This window comes from Berghia stephanieae, chromosome 2, assembly GCF_034508935.2.
Source record: "Berghia stephanieae isolate SIO BIC M18660-M18661 chromosome 2, UCSD_Bste_1.3, whole genome shotgun sequence".
NCBI classification, from domain to species: domain Eukaryota; kingdom Metazoa; phylum Mollusca; class Gastropoda; order Nudibranchia; family Aeolidiidae; genus Berghia; species Berghia stephanieae.
The window spans coordinates 10,193,541-10,215,794 of NC_088361.1; the positions used below are offsets into that span (position 1 = coordinate 10,193,541).

The 22,254-nt window shown below is 36.7% G+C and overlaps 1 protein-coding gene across 1 annotated transcript in view; it reads left to right on the forward strand.

Annotated features, from left to right (window-relative positions):
- Positions 1 to 22,254, forward strand: part of LOC144964290 (asparagine synthetase [glutamine-hydrolyzing]-like) — a 73,731-nt gene that overhangs the window by 39,612 nt on the left and 11,865 nt on the right. Inside the window, 2 exon segments of the mRNA XM_078898382.1 lie at positions 11,548 to 11,755; positions 12,691 to 12,798. Coding sequence (XP_078754508.1) covers positions 11,548 to 11,755; positions 12,691 to 12,798 — 316 coding nt within the window.

Below are 22,254 nucleotides of genomic sequence, written 5' to 3' on the forward strand. Positions count from 1 at the left end.
GTTGCTAATATATTAGTTAATTATTATAAATGCGTATTTACGGTTTTACCATGTTCATTGCGTTTTGCGAGGATTCCAGCAAATATGGAACTACAATTCCTTTTTATAGTGTTTAAGGCGTATGGTAGCGCCCTTCTTCATACCAATTCTTGTACATTTCCGTCACTGCTTAAAAGATTTTGAACATTCATATAGCGCGATATCTACTAAGCGTGCGCATAGCCTTTACTATGCGTCCTTAGCCGACAGCCTTAACATTTAGGACGAACAATTTTTTTCAGACAGATACCACGCTGTTAAAGACCAGGTACTCATTTTACACCTGAGTACGGTGAGAGAATGTGAGTAAAGAGCCTTTTCCAAGGACTCAACTATGCGCCGTTCAGAGCCGGATTCGAACCCAAGACCTTCCATTTCGAAGGCGAGTGTCATATCACAAGACCCCTTGCCGCTTATAGAGAGGGAAATTTGTATTATGTGTAAAGCCTTAATGACAGGCAGACCTGCCTATTATCACGAAAATTTCGTAGAATACGAAATTTTGACTCCAATTTCAGAATTTCATGAGCATCTATCCTCTAAGTCATTAAAACTTATTCAAAATGAAAATGAAACTTGATTCCAGAGTACATACTTTTCAGGATTTTGAAGTAATATTTAATCCGTATTACTGGGTGGGGTTTCTGACCTCCCATTGCGGACAGGGAGGCACTTACTTTATCTCCTATCCCCTTATATCTGTTTTCCAACATGCTTTATGTCTTTGTCTTGGAATGAGATTACTTGGTTTTGTCCTGGCGCTGGCCGGATTTTCCTGGCTGGGAGGGAAACAGTCAAAAGCATGGTTATTGACTTGGGAGATGATATTTTTTTCCTTGTAAATCACCTCTCTATTATTATGTATTGTTATATTTGTTATTTTGAATGTATAATGTAAGCATTTGAGTGTAATCCTCTTTGTTTGATCTTGTGCTTGGGTCCGGATGAGACTTATAGGTGATCTCAAACTAAGTACATATTATTATTATTATTATTATTATTATTATTATTATTATTATTATTATTATTATTATTATTATTATTATTATTATTATTATTATTATTATTATTATTATTATTATTATTATTATTATTATTATTATTATTATTATTATTATTATTTTATTTTATTATTCATTATTATTATTATTATTATTATTATTATTATTATTATTATTATTATTATTATTATTATTATTATTATTATTATTATTATTATTATTATTATTATTATTATTATTATTATTATTATTATCCTCATCATCATTGGTGGTATTACCGTTGTTGTAGTTCTTGTGGTTATTAATTGTATCATTTTATTTATTGGTTCCATTTACCATTTTTTTTCACTTTCATGAATGTTGTCATCAAATTTATGATTTATTGGCAAAAGCCTATTATTAAATAAACTTTTCACACGACGAGGCAAAGTATCCTTACTGCCCTTCTCTGGAAAAAAACCCATATTTTAAAATTTGGCCAGAAAACTCGTCCTTCAAATATCCAAAGGAGTTTTTTTTTGAAGTCTCAAATAAGCTTCTTGGCAAAGAGATCAAAACAAGCCTGTCACACCACACTGATGGCAAGCAACGCGCGGACTGCTTTGTAGAGTATTTCATGAATAATATAATAACGATACGGAGTGAACATGAATGTGCCCATAAGCTTTCCCCCATTTATACACATATTTTTAACTGGTCCCTCCAATGCGTTTCGATCCCTGAAATTTGGAAAACTTCAAAAATTATTCCTGTTCCAAAAAAAGAAAAACTGGAAACTATGAACGATCTCAGACCTGTTGCATTGACTTCAATAGTCATGAAATCTTTAGAAAAACTTGTTCTTGTTAAAATTAGGAATCAGTTTATGCCATTGAGTGATATCAATTTGCTTACAAACCAGGACGTGGCGTAGAGGATGCCATTTTACTGTTTACAAACAACATCTACAGGCCTCTAGATCACGCTAGGAGCTATTGCAGATTGCTTTTTGCAGATTTTTCTTCAGCGTTCAATACAATGCAACCTCAGTTGGTTGTTCAAAAATTGACTTGTCTGAATTTAAACAAGTATATAATTGCTTGGGTGATCGAATTTCTTACGGAGAGAGCACAATATGTTCAATTAGGACAAAACAAATCTTCCTGTATAACTACAATTACTGGTGCTCCTCAAGGTTGTGTATTGTCCCTGTATTATTCACAATATACACGAATGACTGTAGAAGTAAAAACCTGAGTGTACCTTTAATAAAGTTTGCAGATGACCCGCTCTTCAAGGCCTCATAACAAATGGCAACGAAGTGGCTTATAGGCAAGAAATTGATAGATTTGTGTCTTGGAGTGATGCCCACCACCTAGAGCTTAACATAAGCAAGACAAAGGAGCTAGTGATTGACTTTAGGAGAGTGAAGGAACCAATAGAACCGTTAAAATTAAAGGACCAATTCGTCCAGCGAGTTCCTCACTACAAATACCTTGGCGTAACGATTGATGACAGGCTCAAGTGGGATGTACACTTGAAAATAATTAGGCATAAGATGTGCAGACGTACATATTTTTTTTATCAAAACTCTCTCAGTTTAGAATAGATAAAACCTTCTGCACATTATTTTATAGAGCAGTAATCGAAAGTGTTTTGTCATTTTGTATAACAGCTTGGGGAGGCAATTGCTTAGCAGTGGAAAGGAACAAAATAAATTCAAATATTAAAAAATCCATTAAACGCTATATAAATGATGTTGACATGTAGATCTTTCATACTAGAAATTTTGTATAAATAAAATAACTAAAATATTAAATGACCAGTATCATCCACTAAGACCATCAATTATTATGTCAGAAAGAAGTGGTCGCCCTTTCTCTATTTCAACGAAAACAGAGAGACACCGAAAATCTTTTCTGCCGTCCAGTATTAGGCTTTATAACAACAAGCAATAATCATTTTATATAATTATTTCTCATTTTTACTTTAAAAAAATATAAATATTAATTTTTTAATTTATTTGTTTTACAATCTTTTCAATTTTTAATTTATAGTGACAGTTATACAGTGTTGAAATTATTCATATCATAAAGTGCAGCTCTGGTTATAGAGCTGTCCTTTTTTTATATATACATCCTATTTCTATTGTATTTTTATCTTATTGTGTATATTACAACACGTCTATACAAAACATTTCCTTTTCGGGATGCAATAAAGTATTATATTATTATTATTATTATTATTATTATTATTATTATTATTATTATTATTATTATTATTATTATTATTATTATTATTATTATTATTATTATGACACAGACGAAACAGAAGCAGAATATATCTCTTTTTATGGTGAACCCTTAACATCTTTCAAAGAAATTTCAATAAATGACACAAAGAAAACGATTCTCTCTGGTCCGAGGGAATCATATAGTAGCAATGACTATGAAAAATGTTTTTTTTTCTCTTTATGAGGAAAATTTTTGTCTAAAATCAAAGCCCTATCTCCACTGAGTAAAAATGTTTTTGAAGTTTGGAAATCCATTCATAAATAAACAAGTTATGCAGTTTCAAAGGTGTCATTTATTTGGATGACCCGCAAAGATGAAAAAAACGCGAAAATATTGGACGCTTTTTCGGCATTTTTTTTCGACCTTTGGTTGTATCTTGCGTAATAAGTGGATTAAAAGATTAAAACTTGAAGAGCAAATTAGGATGGTGTTTTGTAAAATACGGGAAAAGTACTCGTCATAATCATATGAAATTTTAAAACCAAAAAGAAGAAATGTTCATGTATTACCTTGTCAGCGACAAAACCTCCACGCCCGGTAGTTTTAGAAATATTTTACTCCAAAGAGTAAAAATCTATTTGTAACGGTCTTCTGGTACTCGCACGAGTTTTGTCGCTTGACATAATCTAAAATGACCTTTTTTCTAACTGTGTGCCAACTTTCAGTCATATTCATCAATAAACAGCGTCGTAATTATTTTTTTTATATAGTATATACGAAACGGCTTCGTCCCATATTTTGACTCGAATTCGGGCACTTCGGAAGCGAAAAAGAGGCCCAAAGATTTGTGCGGGATAGTCATTGCTACATATAGGCTCGACCCTTTACCAAAATCACTTTTGAAGGAGTGTATTGATGAATTTGCACCCTACATTACTGAATTGATTAATCAATCATTAAGGATGGGAGTTGTTCCAGAAATCTTCAAGAAAGCATTGATGAAGCCATTGTTGAAGAAAGCGGGACTTGAAAGTGATAATTTAAAAAAACGTTAGGCCTGTACCGAATCTATCATTCATCTCCAAACTTCTAGAAAAGATTGTTCTAAAACAACTTTCATGTCACGTGAAACATAATAACCCCGACGAGCGCTATCAATCGGCCTACCGGCGAAATCATAGACGATGAGAATAACAAATGGCTGCATGATATTGATCAAGGAAAAACCACCATCCTTAGTCTTCTCGATCTTTCGGCGGCCTTTGATACCATCGACCATGCCATACTTCGAAGACTACACGTTACTTTCGGCATATCGGGCACTGTTCTAAACTGGTTTGCGTCATATCTTAATCAAAGTACTCAATCCGTTTTAATTGGGGAAGTAACTTCGTCAGAGCGTGACCTTCATTCTGGTGTACCCCAGGATCTGTTTTAGAACCAGTCCTTTTTGCCCACTATTGTGAGAATTTTAGAGCAGCATTATCTCTCTTACCATATGTACGCCGAAAATATCCAGATGGATAGTATGTGTTTGCAATCCGATATTGTTTTAAAATCACTGTTTACGAACAGTATATCAACCATGTGATGAGATGGATGTCTGCAAATAGATTAAAATTAAACGGCAATAAGATCGAATATTCATTGCGAGTTCGTTAATAAGACAGTCATCTACACTGGCACTGACAATCAACGATAATGATGAAATACAACTCACAACATCAGCAAAAAATCTCGGCATCATCTTGGAGAGTGATCTGTCTATGAACAAACATATTAACAATGTGAGAACAAGTACTATCTGCATTCTAAGACACATCCGAACAATCATACCATTTATTAATAGGGAAACCTGCAGCAAATCGGTAACATCTTTGATATTCCCGAAAATGGATTATTGCAATGAACTGTTTGTTGGTCTCACAAAGGACAAAATAAACAAACTCCAGAAAGTACAGAACATGGCAGCCCGCGTGGTACTGCAGAAAGACAGGAAAACTGCAGCTCCCGAATTACCACGGCAGCTGCATTGGCTGCCAGTGGACCTGCGCATTAAATATAAATCTTCCACTGTTGTATTCAAATGCATGGAAGACTCGTCACCAACATATCTCTCAAGCCTCATTGAACGGTAGGCTATCGCTTCGATCAACGAACGACCTCAAATTGAAACACTAGCTGTCGGATGAAGGCTGGTGAACGCGCCTTTCAGCATTCTGGCCCAAGGTTGTGGAATTTGCTACCACTAGAGATGCGTTCTTCGTCTTCACTAGAGGATTTCTATCGTCAAGCCTCCATAATAGCGTTAACAGAGACTTGGCTATCTCCTCACATACCATCATCATGTTTTAATATTGAACAATATTCACTATTTCGAGGAGATCGGACTAATGTAAATAAACGAACTGGGGGCGGGGTGTGCACATATATTAACAACAAATGGTGCCACCCCAATAACTGTCAGATAAAGAAAATGTATTGTGACGATTATATTGAATTTATTACTGTTTCGTCACGACCATATTACCTACCCGGGAATATACTCATGTCATCATCGTCAACGTCTACATTCCACCATCATCAGACAACACCACAGCGAAAAATATTTTGAGGAAAGAAATACAGGACATTCAAATTAAGTCACCCGATGCCGTATTGATGGTCACTGGCGATTTTAACCAATGTAACGATTTTACTCTCCCGGGACTTCATCAATACGTGGACTGCGAGACAAGGGACAAAAAAACATTAGATTTATTCCTGTGTAATATTAAAAATAGTTATAAATGTTTACCCCGTGCCCCATTAGGTTTATCTGACCACTGCATGCTCTTGCTACTCCCCACCTACCGCCCTGTTTTTAAACGTGTAAAACCAGTAAAGAAAAGTGTACAGATCTGGAACGGAAGTGTGTGTGAAGATTTGCGTGGTTGTTTTGAATGCACTGACTGGAATGTTTTTATCGAATCATGTGATAGTGTGGATGAGCTGAATGACTGTGTGAGTGAGTATTTAAAATTCTGTGAACAGCTAGTGTCTTGTAAAAAAGAAATAAAATATTATCCTAACAATAAGCCTTGGATAACAAAAGATCTAAAACTTTTATTGAACCAAAAGAAAACTCTCTATACTAGTGGAAACAAAAAAGATCTGAAAACAAAACAAAAAGAGATAAAGAGGGTAATATCTAGTTGTAGAGACAAGTACAAAAATAAAATTGAAAAATGCTTTTCTTCTGGGGATATACGGGACACGTGGCGGGGGCTTAAAACTGCTGTTAACTATAATCCAAAGCCCACGATTATATCAGAAGATATCGAAATTGAAACTTTAAATAAATTTTATTCACGTTTCGACACAGCAAACAAATTTGATATTGAAAATGAAAAACATAAATTAGACAGGGCTTTGGAAGATGAAATGGCTGTTGAGGTCAGTGAAGAGGAAACGAGATTCGTATTTTCGAAACTAAACGAGAGGAAGGCTGCTGGGCCGGATGGATTGAAAGGAAAACTATTAAAAGAATGTGCCCACCAGCTTTCCCCCATTTATACACATATTTTTAACTGGTCCCTCCAATGCGTTTCAATCCCTGAAATTTGGAAAACTTCGAAAATCATTCCTGTTCCAAAAAAAGAAAAACTTGAAACTATGAACGATCTCAGACCTGTTGCACTGACTTCAATAGTCATGAAATCTTTAGAAAAACTTGTTCTTATTAAAATTAGGAATCAGTTTATGCCATTGAGTGATAGTCATCAATTTGCTTACAAACCAGGACGTGGCGTAGAGGATGCCATTTTGCTGTTTACAAACAACATCTACAGGCATCTAGATCACGCTAGGAGCTATTGCAGATTGCTTTTTGCAGATTTTTCTTCAGCGTTCAATACAATGCAACCCCAGTTGGTTGTTCAAAAATTGACTAGTCTGAATTTAAACAAGTATATAATTGCTTGGGTGCTCGAATTTCTTACGGAGAGAGCACAATATGTTCAATTAGGGCAAAACAAATCTTCCTGTATAACTACAAATACTGGCGCTCCTCAAGGTTGTGTATTGTCCCCTGTATTATTCACAATATACACGAATGACTGTAGAAGTCAAAACCTGAGTGTACCTTTAATAAAGTTTGCAGATGACACCGCTCTTCAAGGCCTCATAACAAATGGCAACGAAGTGGCTTATAGGCAAGAAATTGATAGATTTGTGTCTTGGTGTGATGCCCACCACCTAGAGCTTAACATAAGCAAGACAAAGGAGCTAGTGATTGACTTTAGGAGAGTGAAGGAACCGATAGAACCGTTAAAATTAAAGGACCAATTCGTCCAGCGAGTTCCTCACTACAAATACCTTGGTGTAACGATTGATGACAGGCTCAAGTGGGATGAACACTTGAAAATAATTAGGCATAAGATGTGCAGACGTACATATTTTTTATCAAAACTCTCTCAGTTTAGAATAGATAAAACCCTCTGCACATTATTTTATAGAGCAGTAATCGAAAGTGTTTTGTCATTTTGTATAACAGCTTGGGGAGGCAATTGCTTAGCAGTGGAAAGGAACAAAATAAATTCAAATATTAAAAAATCCATTAAACGCTATATAAATGATGTTGACGATGTAGATCTTTTATACGAGAAATTTTGTATAAATAAAATAACTAAAATATTAAATGACCAGTATCATCCACTAAGACCATCAATTATTATGTCAGAAAGAAGTGGTCGCCCTTTCTCTATTTCAACGAAAACAGAGAGACACCGAAAATCTTTTCTGCCGTCCAGTATTAGGCTTTATAACAACAAGCAATAATCATTTTATATAATTATTTCTCATTTTTACTTTTTAAAAATATAAATATTAATTTATTAATTTATTTGTTTTGCAATCTTTTCAATTTTCAATTTATAGTGACAGTTTTAACTATTTTACAGTGTTGAAATTATTCATATTATAAAGCGCAGCTCTGGTTATAGAGCTGCTCCTTTTTTATATATATACATTCTATTTCCATTGTATTTTTATCTTATGTGTAAATTATAACACGTCTGTACAAAAAATTTCCTTTTTGGGATGCAATAAAGTATTATTATTATTATTATTATTATTATTATTATTATTATTTCAAGCGTCGATTGAAGACATTCTTATTCCGACCGGCTTTCTTTTGATTATGTGTATACTTAGCGTTGTTCGTGTAGTGTTTTAGGGCTTAATCTATGTTATGCGCCCAGAGCCCTCCAGACGAAGGGATGTTTGGCGCACTATAAATCTATAGATAGTATGTGCTTGGCTAAGAAGCTCACAACATTGCCATCCGGAAGTATAACGGCCAGCACACAAAACTCTGTGTAACCATGAACTTTTATAGTCTGGATAAAACAGTTAAGTGAGAATTACTCATAAACGTGGATGGCAAAAAACAATAACAAAGACCAGAGTGATGTCAACTTCATTCTATCTATACCATTATTATTATTAAGGACGAGTTTTCTGGCCAAATGTTAAAATATTATGGATTTTTCCAGAGTAAGACATCTTAGGCCACGAATGCAACATAAAACATTTGTAGTTACGACAACGCTCATCACAAATAGTTCAATATTTTTTTTTAAATTTTGGATTAGTCTGCGAGTAATCTACTTAAAGCCAAATGATCGGTGTATGTTATTTTGAGTACATCTAGCTAATCCGTTACCAAGGTCTTCTGAGCGTGCCGTTCTTTTTTATTTCCACAGCGGGATGAGACTGTTGTGTAACAAGATTTGATTTATCTGCAGCACAGATTGAATTAGTTTCGTGGAACGGCCATATCCGTTTATTATGGAGAGTTGGGTCCGACTCGCTGGCGTTTACCACTGTGTGCCTCTTAAAAAAACCCAAAGAACAGAACAAAAAAAAAAAAAACTAAACAAACCCAAACAATATAAACAAATTATAAACAAACAAAAAACTTCAGCTTTTATATAGCGCAACAGCCACTAAACTTACTCAAAGCGCTTCTACAAGAGGTTACTTGCCAACAGCAACACTAAATGCAGAGGACGTAACATGACGCCTGTTACGATACTACATTTTTTTTCGGGCGGAGACAACGCTGTTAACGGCCAGGTACTCATTTTACATCTGAGTACGGTGAGACAATGTGGCTGTTATAAATATTGCGTTTGTTCCTCTTAGTGGGGACCTGTGCTTGTGTCAGGATAATTTATTTAGGTGACCTTAAACTAAGTACGGTGATTGCATGCTCTTGGAATCTACATAAGTTCCCTATTTGAACCGATTCCCCTTTGTCTTACCTTTTCTTGGGTGCTTTAATTGTAATTCTAGAACTTTTGACTGTCCCATTTTCTACCTTTTTACTGGCGCTGATATGACCTTAATGTGTTGCAAGTGCCGTCAAACCCTTAAAAACAAACAAACATACTAGCTAATCTACATGCTTATCGCAGTATCCAACCTCACTTTGATTGAAACGGAGCCATATACAATTCTTGAGTCATATATTGTATTTGAAAACGTAACTAAAAAAGAAAATTGAGCTTTTATATAGGGCAATATCCACTAACCGTGCTCAAAGCGCTTTACAAAGGGTCCCTGGCCAACAGCAACATTTAACATGTAGGACGGGACATGACGCCTGTTAGGCAATATTAAAATCTTTTCAGACATAGACAACGTTGTTAACGGCCAGGTACTCATTTTACACCTGAGTACGGTGAGAGAATGTAAGTAAAGAGCCTTCTCCAAGGACTCAACTATCGCCGAGCAAGGCTCGAACACAGGACCTTCCGATCCGAAAGCGAGTGTCATACCACAAGACCACATAGCCGCACTAGTAAAAAATATGATGGATTTGTATCTATATTTGAATAATTAAGTATTTGCTAACGATATCGATTGGTTTTGAATCGATATGAAGCAAATAGATATGTCAGATATCGACTTATTTGTTTGCTCATCCGACGAAAAGAGTTACACTTCCATTAACACAACTCTTCAATGTGATCCACTCACAAAAAAATATGTTTTTATATAGCTCAATATCTACTAAACGTGCTCAAAGCGCTTTACAAGCGTTCCTTGGCCAAAAGCAACAGTTAACATTTAAGACGGGACATGACGATGCTACAATTATTTTCGAACTGAGACAACGTATATTAACACCAGGTACTCATTGTACACCTGAGTACGGTGAGAGAGAATGTGAGTAAAGGGCCTTTTCCAATGATTCAACTATGCGCCGAGCGAGGCTCGAACCCTTGACCTTCCGATCCGAAAGCGAGTGTCATACCACAAGACCACATAGCCGCACACAGAAAGGACAACTTGAGAGTCTATTCATAGTATTGGTCCGTTGATAGAATGCAGGTGATATCTTATAAGTTCAGAGTTCACTTCCACGAGGAAAAAAGTCCTATTTTCATGACCTTACACTCTTCTCCGTTTCCGTTAGTTTCCGCCACTATTCTCTCTCTCTCTCTCTCTCTCTCTCTCTCTCTCTCTCTCTCTCTCTCTCTCTCCCTCTCTCTCTCTCTCTCTCATCTTTCTCTATATAATATATATATATATATATATATATATATATATATATATATATATATATATTATATTCACCTCTTATTTTGCTTACATATTGTTTCCGCAGTAGTTACATTCATTGCATAATCGGGGCAGAATGAAATAATTAAATAATATGATAATTCATTCTGCCCTGATGATTCACTGAATGGAAACAGTACTATGGAAACAATATTGTAGGCAAAGTAAGAGGCGAGAATACTTTAATTAAATCAAGCTTCTTAAATAGCCGAGCATTCTAAAGATTCGTGCACAGCAATTGAAAGAACGAAATTGACGTCACTCAGTTCTTTGTTATTGTTTTTAGACAGACATTTTACGATTTGTACTAACTAAATTATATAAATCAGACTCAAACGCACAAGATTACACATTATAGTTTTGTGTCTTGGTACGTTATATTAGGTTGGAGGATATTATGAGTGTTTTATATAAACGTAATGCATCAATATATATATATATATATATATATATATATATATATATATATATATATATATATATATTCTTTCTCTCGCTCTCTACTGTCTCACTATCGCTTTCGCTCTCTCTCTCTCTCTCTCTCTCTCTCTCTCTCTCTCTCTCTCTCTCTCTCTCTCTCTCATCGCCTAATCATTCACACTCTCTAATCATGACAAGTCATTACCATGTAATTGTTATATAATTTCATTTTTCCTTCCTACTTCTTTATTTTGTCCCCTTTCCAGGCATGTACCTGCTAAGTAAGTACATCAAAAAGAACACAGACACCACCGTCATCCTTTCAGGGGAGGGTTCCGATGAGCTGGCACAAGGCTACATCTATTTCCACAAGGCACCAAGTCCAGGAGATGCTGACAAAGAGTCCAGGCGTCTCCTCGACGACCTTCACCTCTACGATGTCCTTCGTGGAGATCGGACCACAGCAGCCTGGGGGTAAGAGTTTCCTTTTCTCCATCATCATCATCATCATCATCATCATCATCATCATCATCATCATCATTGCCTATTTCACCCTGGGTCAGGGTATAGGTCACAGACAAACAACATCCATCCTTCTCTATCCTGAGCTAACATTTTAAAAAATCTCATTCCATATCTTATCACTTCTCTGTATATCAGCTTCTTTAATTCTTCTCCATGTTCGGCTTTGTCTGTTGTCCTTCATAAATTCTGTCATTCCAGAAACTCTTCGGTCGCCCAAGATAAAAAAAAAAAGGATTTGATTTGTCTGTCGATAATAATAAATAAATAGATAAACTTCTCGTTATTCATACCATTGGAGATATTTGTATTTAGGGCCTAGTCCAAGGGGAAGACTGGAATAACCCAGGCCTCAGCCGCATTGCAACACCTCGAACTGAGTAAGGGCGAGGCGACTTGCTCAAGACCACACAGTGATGCGAGTATTCGAACTCGGTACCTTTCGGGTACGAAGCAAATACCGTACTGCTGAGCCACGCTGCCCCCTCATAATAATAATAATAGTAATAATAATAATAATAATAATAATAATAATAATAATAATAATAATAATAATAATAATAATAATAATAATAATAATAATAATAATAATAATAATAATAATAATAATAATATAATAATAATAATAATAATAATAATAATAATATAATAATAATAATAATAATAATAATAATAATAATAATAAAAAAAATAATAATAATAATTAATAATTTGTATTTCTTCACAATTAAATCGTGTTAATGACACATTAAGTATTATTTGTTTGGATAAATGAAAAAGATATCAAAAATTTCTGATAATAGTAACAAAGATTATTCATTATAAAATTTAAAAAATACTTACAACAAACGAAAATGAAAATGGAAACTTCGTTATGGGACAACCAGAATTAGAGTTCGTGTTCAACCCTTGTAGCACCAGTTCACCAGCTATTATTTGTCTCTGGATCCCAAGATCCGACAGCCGAAAGATGGTATCGAAAAACATTTGCTGAGGTAAGTGAGTGAACACAAGATTATCTCAGTTTATACAAAGTTCTAAAAATATACTTGTAGGCAGGATACAAACGAAAGAGTGAAAATGGAAAGGCTTCGTATGGGAACAAAACAGACAATGGACGTTTCGGGTACAAACCCTTCGTCAGCACAACAATACATAAATAAACGTGGAAAACAAATAAAATATAATGAAAAATAACTTGTATCGTCTGTACTCAATGGTGGTTGCAGTATGAATGAAATGTTAGCGTGGCGTGGGTACAGGATAGGGTGCCCCAGGGGGGTGATCTAATTGATAAGCAAAGGTCAGCGTCAGGGAACAGAACTTACCAGACTATAATGGAAGATAAAAGACATAGTAGTAGTAGTAGTAGTAGTAGTAGTAGTTGTTGTTGTTGTTGTTGTTGTTGTTGTTGTTGTTGTTGTTGTTGTTGTTGTTGTTGTTGTTGTTGTTGTTGTTGTTGTTGTAGTAGTAGTAGTAGTAGTAGTAGTAGTAGTAGTAGTAGTGGTAGTAGTAGTGGTAGTAGTAGTAGTAGTAGTGGTAGTAGTAGTAGTAGTAGTAGTAGTAGTAGTAGTAGTAGTAGTAGTAGTAGTAGTAGTAGTAGAAAGCAGTAGTGGAACATTAGGGGGCGGTGGAGGGGGCGAGGTGAAAGGGGGTCACGGCGGAGGTTGGGGGGGGGGGGGGGGTTGTTGGATGAGCGAAGGCAGGATACAACCATTCGAATATATCAGTGTCAGTTTGACGTCCCTTTTGTTCTTGACTACTCAATGATAAACCACGATCTGTTTGAAGAGACGATCTGTTTGAAGAGAGAGTACTTTGGAATACGCTTCAACAGTAATGACGTCACTTCCCTCGTAATGACGTAACTTAGTAACTGACTCTTAGCTATCGGAACAATGGCGGACGCCCATATGAAATATTTCTCCGACGAGCAATAATGTATCCAGAGGAGAAAAACATTATAAATCTGATCATGTTTTGACTTTTAAACATTCTGATCCCAAGACATATTATGAAAAGTTCTAGCCAGCATGAAGAATAAAGTAAAGATTTTCTTTGTTTAGAACCACTATGGCCGCCGTTGCTGGGCGACGTGACATAAGACTATCGAATCCAAGTTTTGTGATTGCCCCAGCGGCATCTATAAATAGCATGTGGTTGGCTAAGTAGCTCACAACATTCCATCCCGAAGTATTAACGGACCAACACACAAAAGTATGTGTAACCTTAACCATTTATAGTCTGGTTATTACAGCTTAGTGAGAATTACTCATAAACATGGATGGCAAAAAAGGCAATACAAAAGACCCGAGTGACGTCAGCTTCTTCCTATCTATAGATAGAACGAAGATGACGTCACTCAGGTATTTGTTATTGTTTTTTGCCATCGACGTTTATGAGTACTTCTTACTAAACTGTATGAACAGGACTATAAAAGTTCATGGTTACACATACTTTTGTGTGTTGGTCCGTTATACTTCCGGATGGCAATGTTTTGAGCTTCTTAGCCAAGCGCATACTATCTATAATGTCCTCGGATTGCCCCCATTGAGTGACTCCACAGGTCTGAGCTTTTCTTCTATAAATAGAAAAGTCGAAAAACTACAACCAAAGGCGACAACCATAATTCGGTAATGATTGTTGTTTTCGCGTTGTTCTATTTATTCAGTAGGATTTGGACCCCTGACATCACTCAAAGGAGGTTTTGGGGGGGGGGGGGGGGGGATGGTTTTTCTCCCATGTTCTCTTCATTTTAGCTACTGTATCATAGTGTATCATTTCAGTTAGTTGTCATTGACATGATGAACTGGTGCACAGGCTCTCACGAGTCTCTATGTCCATGTAAAAATAACGTATAATATAAGTCCCCGGAAATGAACATGGGTGTTAACAACTTCTACTCCTTGATGTAAGTGAACATTTGTAATTGACATTGAACCTGATATTTGTGCGGCCATGTGGTCTAGTGGTTTGACACTCGCCTTCGGACCGGACGGTCCATGGTTCGAGTCCAGCTCTGAGCGGCGCGTAGTTGAGTCTTTGGGAAAAGGCTCTTTACTTAAATTCTTTCACTGTACTTAGATGAAAAACAAGTTCAGGACCGTTAACAGCGTTTGTTGCGTAGTCGCACACATATGTAATGGCTTGTGATCGTATAGTGGTTTTTTGATAGATGATAGTATTATCCTTTGCGTTGTGTTGTAGACGTTAATAGTGACGAAAGAGTTCAAGGGCCGATTATGATAACTGAATGTACAACATCAAGACGTTCAAATAAAAATCCAGATTCCAAGTTTCATTTCTTACAGCTTTATTTGTTATGATAATTCCGAAATCCAAATCATGATAAATTCCAAATCCAAATCAAATAGCATGGTCATAATTCAATCAGTTTCATAAGTTCCAAATCCGTAAAATCAGTCCACATGTAAAGTCAATTTTGCCTAAGTAACCATTTTCAATATACGTGGAATATTTCTAACTCCGTAAAAGCAAATAAATGATGGTGAGCACAAAAGGTTTAAAGTGTGCAGCTCATGGTCAAGTTGAATGCAGAATCAAAAGGTAGAATGATCCCCGTTTGATCAGACACACTGTTTTATATCCTATTGTAAACTGTCCCACAATTCCTTTCACCAAAGGTCAGTTTTACACCTAAATAATCAAAGGTCGTACGCCTAAATAATCCGTACGCCCAAATAACAAATACGCTACGCCCAAATTATATCGTACCCCTAAATGATGAATACCAACTATAACTTAATGCTTTTATCCCCAAATACCAAGTAACACCGATCAAAGAAAGTAATTTTCTAGTATTCAATATAATGACCAGATATACAAAATTCATGAACTCATTAAACCCACTTGCTGTAAGCTAACTCTCTTACACGTTGTCTCTGTCGAAATAAAAAAAAAAAGAAGTATTATCGCCAAAAAAAAAAAAAAAAAAGAGAAAAAGAAAGAGTCATGTCTCTTCCTAAAAAAATGTTAAGTTTTGCTGTTGGCCAGGGGCCCCTTGTAAAGCGCGTTTGAGCAATTTTATTGGATGTGGCCCTATAGGGAATGATATTAGCGGAAGAGTGGCGTCCCTTGATTGGACGTCACCCATAGTCTGTGACGTCACCGGCGGAAAAGTTATTAGAGAGAGAACGCCATGTTCTCTCTCTAATAACTTTTCCGCCGGTGACGTCACAGACTACGGGTGACGTCCAATCAAGGGACGCTACTCTTCAGCTAATCTCATTCCCTATAAAAATGCTATAGTTTAAAGTACCTTGCTGTGTGTTTATAACTATGGTCATCAAGATCGTTCTTAAAATTGTTGACAGGTTTTGAACCAACCTCAAGTTTTGGTAGATGGTAGATCGTACCATTAGGGCAGCGTGGCTCAGCGGTTCGGTCTTTGCTTCGCACTCGTAAGGTAACGACTTCGATCGCCCGCCGCTACGCTGTGTGGTCTTGAGCAAGTCACCTCCCCATGGCCTACTAGAGAGTACTATAGTTACGTCATGCACCTCACCCTAGCTCGAGTTGCGGCTCTGCACTGCGGCTGACTTCTGGGTTATTCCAGCCTTCCCTTGGAATAAACCCTCGAGACAAATTTCCCCTATGGGATGAATAAAGGGAATTATTTCTTGATTAAATTATTTATTTAAATTTTTCAAAAAATTGTTAACTACTCTTTGGGTAAAGCAATTTTCACAGACATCTAATCTAAAACTCGGATTGAATAGTTTGAATGAGTGTCCTCCTAGTTCATTTAGGCATCGATGGAACATTCCAGAGGATTCTTTCCTGTCTTAATCAGATGAACAACTTTTGTTCTATATTATAGCAATGATGATAATCATTTATCGCACGGTTCCTCCAGCCTGCTAGAAACTTGACCTAATTACAAAATCACTGCTGGAGAGAGAGGGAAAGAGAGAGAGAGAGAGAGAAAGAGAGAGAGAGAGAGAGAGAGAGAGAGAGAGAGAGGAAAAAAGAGAGACGGCGCAAGGTGGGGGTGGGGGCGGGAGGTGGGCGGGAGGGAGTTCAGAGAAAGAAAGACAGATTGACAGAGCGAGAGTAAGAAAGAAAGACAGTGTGTGTGTGTATATATATATATATATATATATATGTGTGTGTGTGTGTGTGTGTGTGTGTGTGGGAGAGAGAGAGAAAGAGAGAGAGAGAGAGAGAGAGAGAGAGAGAGAGAGAGAGAGAGAGAGAGAGAGAGAGAGAGAGAGAGGGGTGTATAGAAATTGGTCATTTTAGAGACGAAAAAAGAAAAATACTGGTCCTATTTGCCTTATAGAACCATATTTTGAGTGTTTTAAAACGTCAAATTTTCTCTAGTGATTCTAAGGTATCTAATAGATCTGAACAAGTGTGATGAAAGATGACAGACAAAGCAAGAAAGAAAAATACAGAAAAAACCCCATCCCAAAACATTAGTCTACCTCGACTAGGGATTGAACCTCAGACCTTCTGGTGTCTGGTAGCCAGAAGGTCTGAGGTTCGATCCTCAGTCGAGGTAGACCGATTTTTTGGGATGTTTTTTTTTTCTTGTATTTTTCTTTCTTGCTTTGTCTGGCACCTTTCATACACACTTGTTCAGATCTTTATCTTACGCCGATGCCTGTTCCCCAGTTTCTTAATTTGCCTAATAGATTATTTGCGAGTGTTAACTATAGATAGTATGCGCTTGACTAAGAAGCTCATAACATTGCCATCCGGAAGTATAACGGACCAATACACAAAACTGTGTGTATCCATGAACGTTTATAGTCAGGCGAATACAGTTCAGTGAGCATTACTCATAAACGCGGATGGCAAACAAACCCCAATAACAATGACCTGAGTGACGTCATCTTCGAACTATCTATATAATTTTCTATCTATCTAGATGTACGTAGCAGTTTTGAAACTCATCTCGTCATAATGATTTAAGGTTTGAGCATTGGGTAAAAAATATAAGACATTTATAAGATATCATATATTGGGGTCCTGATAGCTCGTTAGAGCACTCGCTTCCCACGTGAAGGAACCGAAATCGATTTGAGGTGAAGTCGAGACTTTTTTTTTTCTTCTGATCCGCCCTGTCCACGGTTCAGCAGTGATTGAATAGCTGGATCTGTTAAATCTGTCGGAAAGTACTTTGCAATAGACTAGCGTCATATCCAAAGGGTTGCAAGCAATTGCTATTGTCCATTTCACGCTATAGAAACCGGAATAAACTCCGGCTCCATGGGCCCTATCGGCTCGGAAGGACTACTTTTTAAAAATATGATATCATAATATGATACAATAAGCCTGTACAGCGGGGCTCGAATGGGCATGATCTATATTAACTTTCCATGTGCTCGAGACCATTGGTCACATTGCAAAAAGTGTTCTCAAAGTGACCTACATAGTGAAAAGTGTTCACAGATTTTGAACTATCTAACATTACGATTGGTCATTGTGTTCAGCTTGACACATGGGTATGTTTACAACTTTCATAAACAAAGCAGCGTGTTTATATTTGTTCAGAAATGTCCAATCGTTGGACAGCAACAAATCACGTGATTGATGACTCGGTTGGACGAAAACATGAATATAGATAGAATGCGCTTGGCCAAGGAGTTCACAACATTGCCATCCGGAAGTATAACGGACCAACACACAAACTCTGTGTAATCATAAACTTTTATAGTCAGGTTAATACAGTTTAGTGAGAACAACTCACAAACGCGGATGGCAAAAACAATAACAAAGGCCTGAGTGACGTCATCTTCGAACTATCTATAGATCGCTCCCATTTGCTGAATCCCGAATTATGTCAATATTTCTGCTCTCTCAACGAAAACGGTAAGATATCATCTCATTTTGAAATTAATTCAGCGCGAAATATTAGGGGTAGGATCATTACATTTTCTTATATATTGTGTCTGCTTCATTAATTTGGAGCTGCTCGAGCATTGCGTGCTGCAAGTATGTTGAGACTTCCTATGGGATTAGTGTTCAGATAGGATTAGTAGCTGTTCGTTGCCTCCTACGTAACCTTCATATTATTAATACGATGGTTGTTTTTCACGTGCAAGGTTGTTTTTTTTTAAAAAACAAAAAAACTTGAACTTTTATATAGATAGTATGCAGATGACGTAACTCAGGCCTTTGTTATTGTTTTTGCCATCCGCGTTTGTGAGTTGTTCTCACTAAACTGTATTAACCAGACTATAAAAGTTCATGGTTACACAGAGTTTTGTGTGTTGGTCCGTTATACTTCCAGATGGCAATGTTATGAGCTTCTTAGCCAAGCGCATACTATCTATAGGGCAATATCCTCTCAACGTGCTCAAAGGGCTTTACAGGTAGATAACTTCAAAACAACATGTAGGACCAGACATGATGCTAGTTAGGCGATGTTACATTTTTTTACGATAGAGACAACGCTGTTAACGCCGGATACTCATTTTACACCCGGGTACCTTGAGAGAATGTGAGTACACATTAATTTTCTGAGAACTCAACTATGCGCCGTTCAGAGCGGGATTCGAACCCAGGACCTTGCCATCTGAAGGTGAGTATAATATGTACCACTAGACCACATAGACGCACAAGGCGTCAGTGTCCTTACCAAGGTAGATCTTTCTTACTCTTACTTGCTCTGTTACTGATCCAAATCCACAGTTTGTTGTAGCAGACATCTAATCACAATGACAGGGAGTTGTGCGGCTCAGTGGTCTAGTGGTATGACACTTGCTTTTGGATCGGAAGGTCCGAGCCTCGTTCGGCGCATAGTTGAGTCCTTGGAGAAGGCTCTTTACTCACATTCCCTCACCGTACTCAGGTGTAAAATGAGTACCTGGCCGTTAACAGCGCTGTCTCTGTCCGAAAAAATTGTAACATCGCCTAACAGGCGTCATGTCCCGTCGTAAATGTTAAATGTTGCTGCTGGCCAGGGACCCCTTGTAAAGCGCTTTGACCACGTTTGGGTGGATATTGCACTATATATAATCTGAAAAGCTCAATATTTCTTGCTTTGTTACGACTCCACATCCACAGTTTGTTGTAACAGACATCTAACCATATTGACACGTAGTTGAAGAAAGTATTAGTAATAGCAAAGTATCATTGACAAGTTGTTATGAACTAGTTAACTGCCGTACTCTGGAAAAACACCTATGCAAAAAAATGGTCAAAAATATCGTTCTTCAAATATTGACATAATTAAACGATTCTCCTCTTGGCCAACACTCTCAAACTTGCGACTTGATTAAAGACTTCGCGAAGTCCCATGTTTGAGAGTTTTTGCCAAGATGAGGGTCATTAGCATCGATCAATATATTTAAAGGACACGTTTTCTGGCCAAATTTTGAAATACGAGTTGTTGTTTTTTTCTAGATTACGACTTTTAACTTGGTTAATATATTCTAACGGTACCTCTTTATAGTCACCATAATATGAGGGAGATCTTAGAATGACGTGAAAAAAGTATCATCAAAAGAAACTGCCAAATCTGAGATCAAAACATTTCAAAACGGGACAATGAAAAATGTAATATTATAATGCCGTAATTTGCTTTTCGTGGGCCTCACAGGATGTCATTTTTCTGCCAATGTGTCAGATGGACAAAGATAGAACAGATGTCACTAGTTTGAATACGTGGCAAATAACAGGGCAGGGAACTTTTCTATTGCGATGTCTTAATACAAAAATGTGTATTTTGTGATTGTTCCCTGATGGTTTTATTTGATTTCGGCCACATCCCCGTCATCCGACTATCTCATCAAGTCCAACAGTTCGGAAATGTCGTGTGATTTCCTGTTATCAAGCTATTATCCCATAATACGTAGCCTGTAATTTTCAAGACAATAAGGCAAACAGTTAGTTAGCTGTTCGTGCAAGATTTGTATTTACGGTCATTTATCGAACTTTTGTTTTTACAAAATATCCTACTCGAGAGTATAGGAATTGTTTGCTATCCTTTGGATAGGACGCTAGTCTATCGCAAAGTACTTTCCACCAACTCTAACCGGCTCAGATACCCATTAAATGGACAGGGGGGGGGGGGGGGGAGAAAATATCTCGACTGTACCGGGGATCGATCGATCTCGGTCCCTTTGCATGTGAACTGAGTGCTCTACCAACTGAGCTATCGAGATCCTTCCTTCAGACTCTCTGATCTCTAATTCTCCCAAACCGTTCTTTTCCTCTACCATCTTCTTCCTCTTAGTTGCTGAAATGAATATAAAGTGATATAATAATAATAATAATAATAATCTTTATTGTCCAAATTAAAGGCAATTCATGTGAGGTAAACAATGCTCAGTTTGGTTCATGGTATGAACATCAACACATTTACAAATACAGACACAGCCATACACGAACATACACGCTTGCACATTGTTTCTACACATGTATACAAAAGAAATGAGCGTACATACAAACACATATACATACATACATACATACATACATGCAGACATACATACAAACCAGCATATCATCGTATATGCATGCCTACATTCATACATACATACATACATACATACATACATACATACATACATACATACATACATACATACATACATACATACATACATACATACATATATACATACACACAGACACACACACAGACAGATAGAACGATACGATATATTTGCTGGGACAGCAGATAACCATATTATAAATATAGTGTCTTATATTAAGAAGAAATGGCAATGATTGTGATGATGATGATGATGATGATGATGATGATGATGATGATGATGATGATGATGACTACGATAATGATGATGATGATGATGATGATGATGATGATGATAATGACGGCGGCAATGTCAATGATGATGATTCACGACACTGCTTCTCGTTATTTTCATTGGTTGTCTCATTTTCCACAGAAGATTTGTTAATTAATTTTATGGCGGTTGGAATGAAGGTTGTCTTATGTCGATTTGTCCGACATTTTGCTTCTAGATACCGTCTTCCGGAGCGCAGAAGTTGGAATTTTTCGTTCAGCGGATGCCTCTTTTCGTTGATAATGTTAAAAGATTTCTTCTCAACTGCATTAATATAAGTTGTGTCAAGGCTTCTAAGGTCTGTGTTAATTATTTTTGAAGCCTCTCTGAGGGTTCTATGTAGTTTGGATTTTTCTTTTGTTCCACAGCTTCCATACCACGTTGTGATGCCAAACGAAACGATACTCAATATTAATGACTTGTAGATTTGTATCATGGTCTTTCTGTTCACATTGAAAGACCTTAATTTTCTGAGTATATACAAGCGTTGGTTACATTTTTTGATGACATTGTTGGTGTGCGATTCAAATCTTAGACTGTTATCTATAATTACACCAAGGTATTTAAACGTTTCAACAGTTTCAACCGCCTGATTGTTAATTTTTGTTATTTGTCTTGCTCTTTTTCCTATTTTTCTGTGATCAAACAGTTGTTCCTTTGTTTTTGTTACAT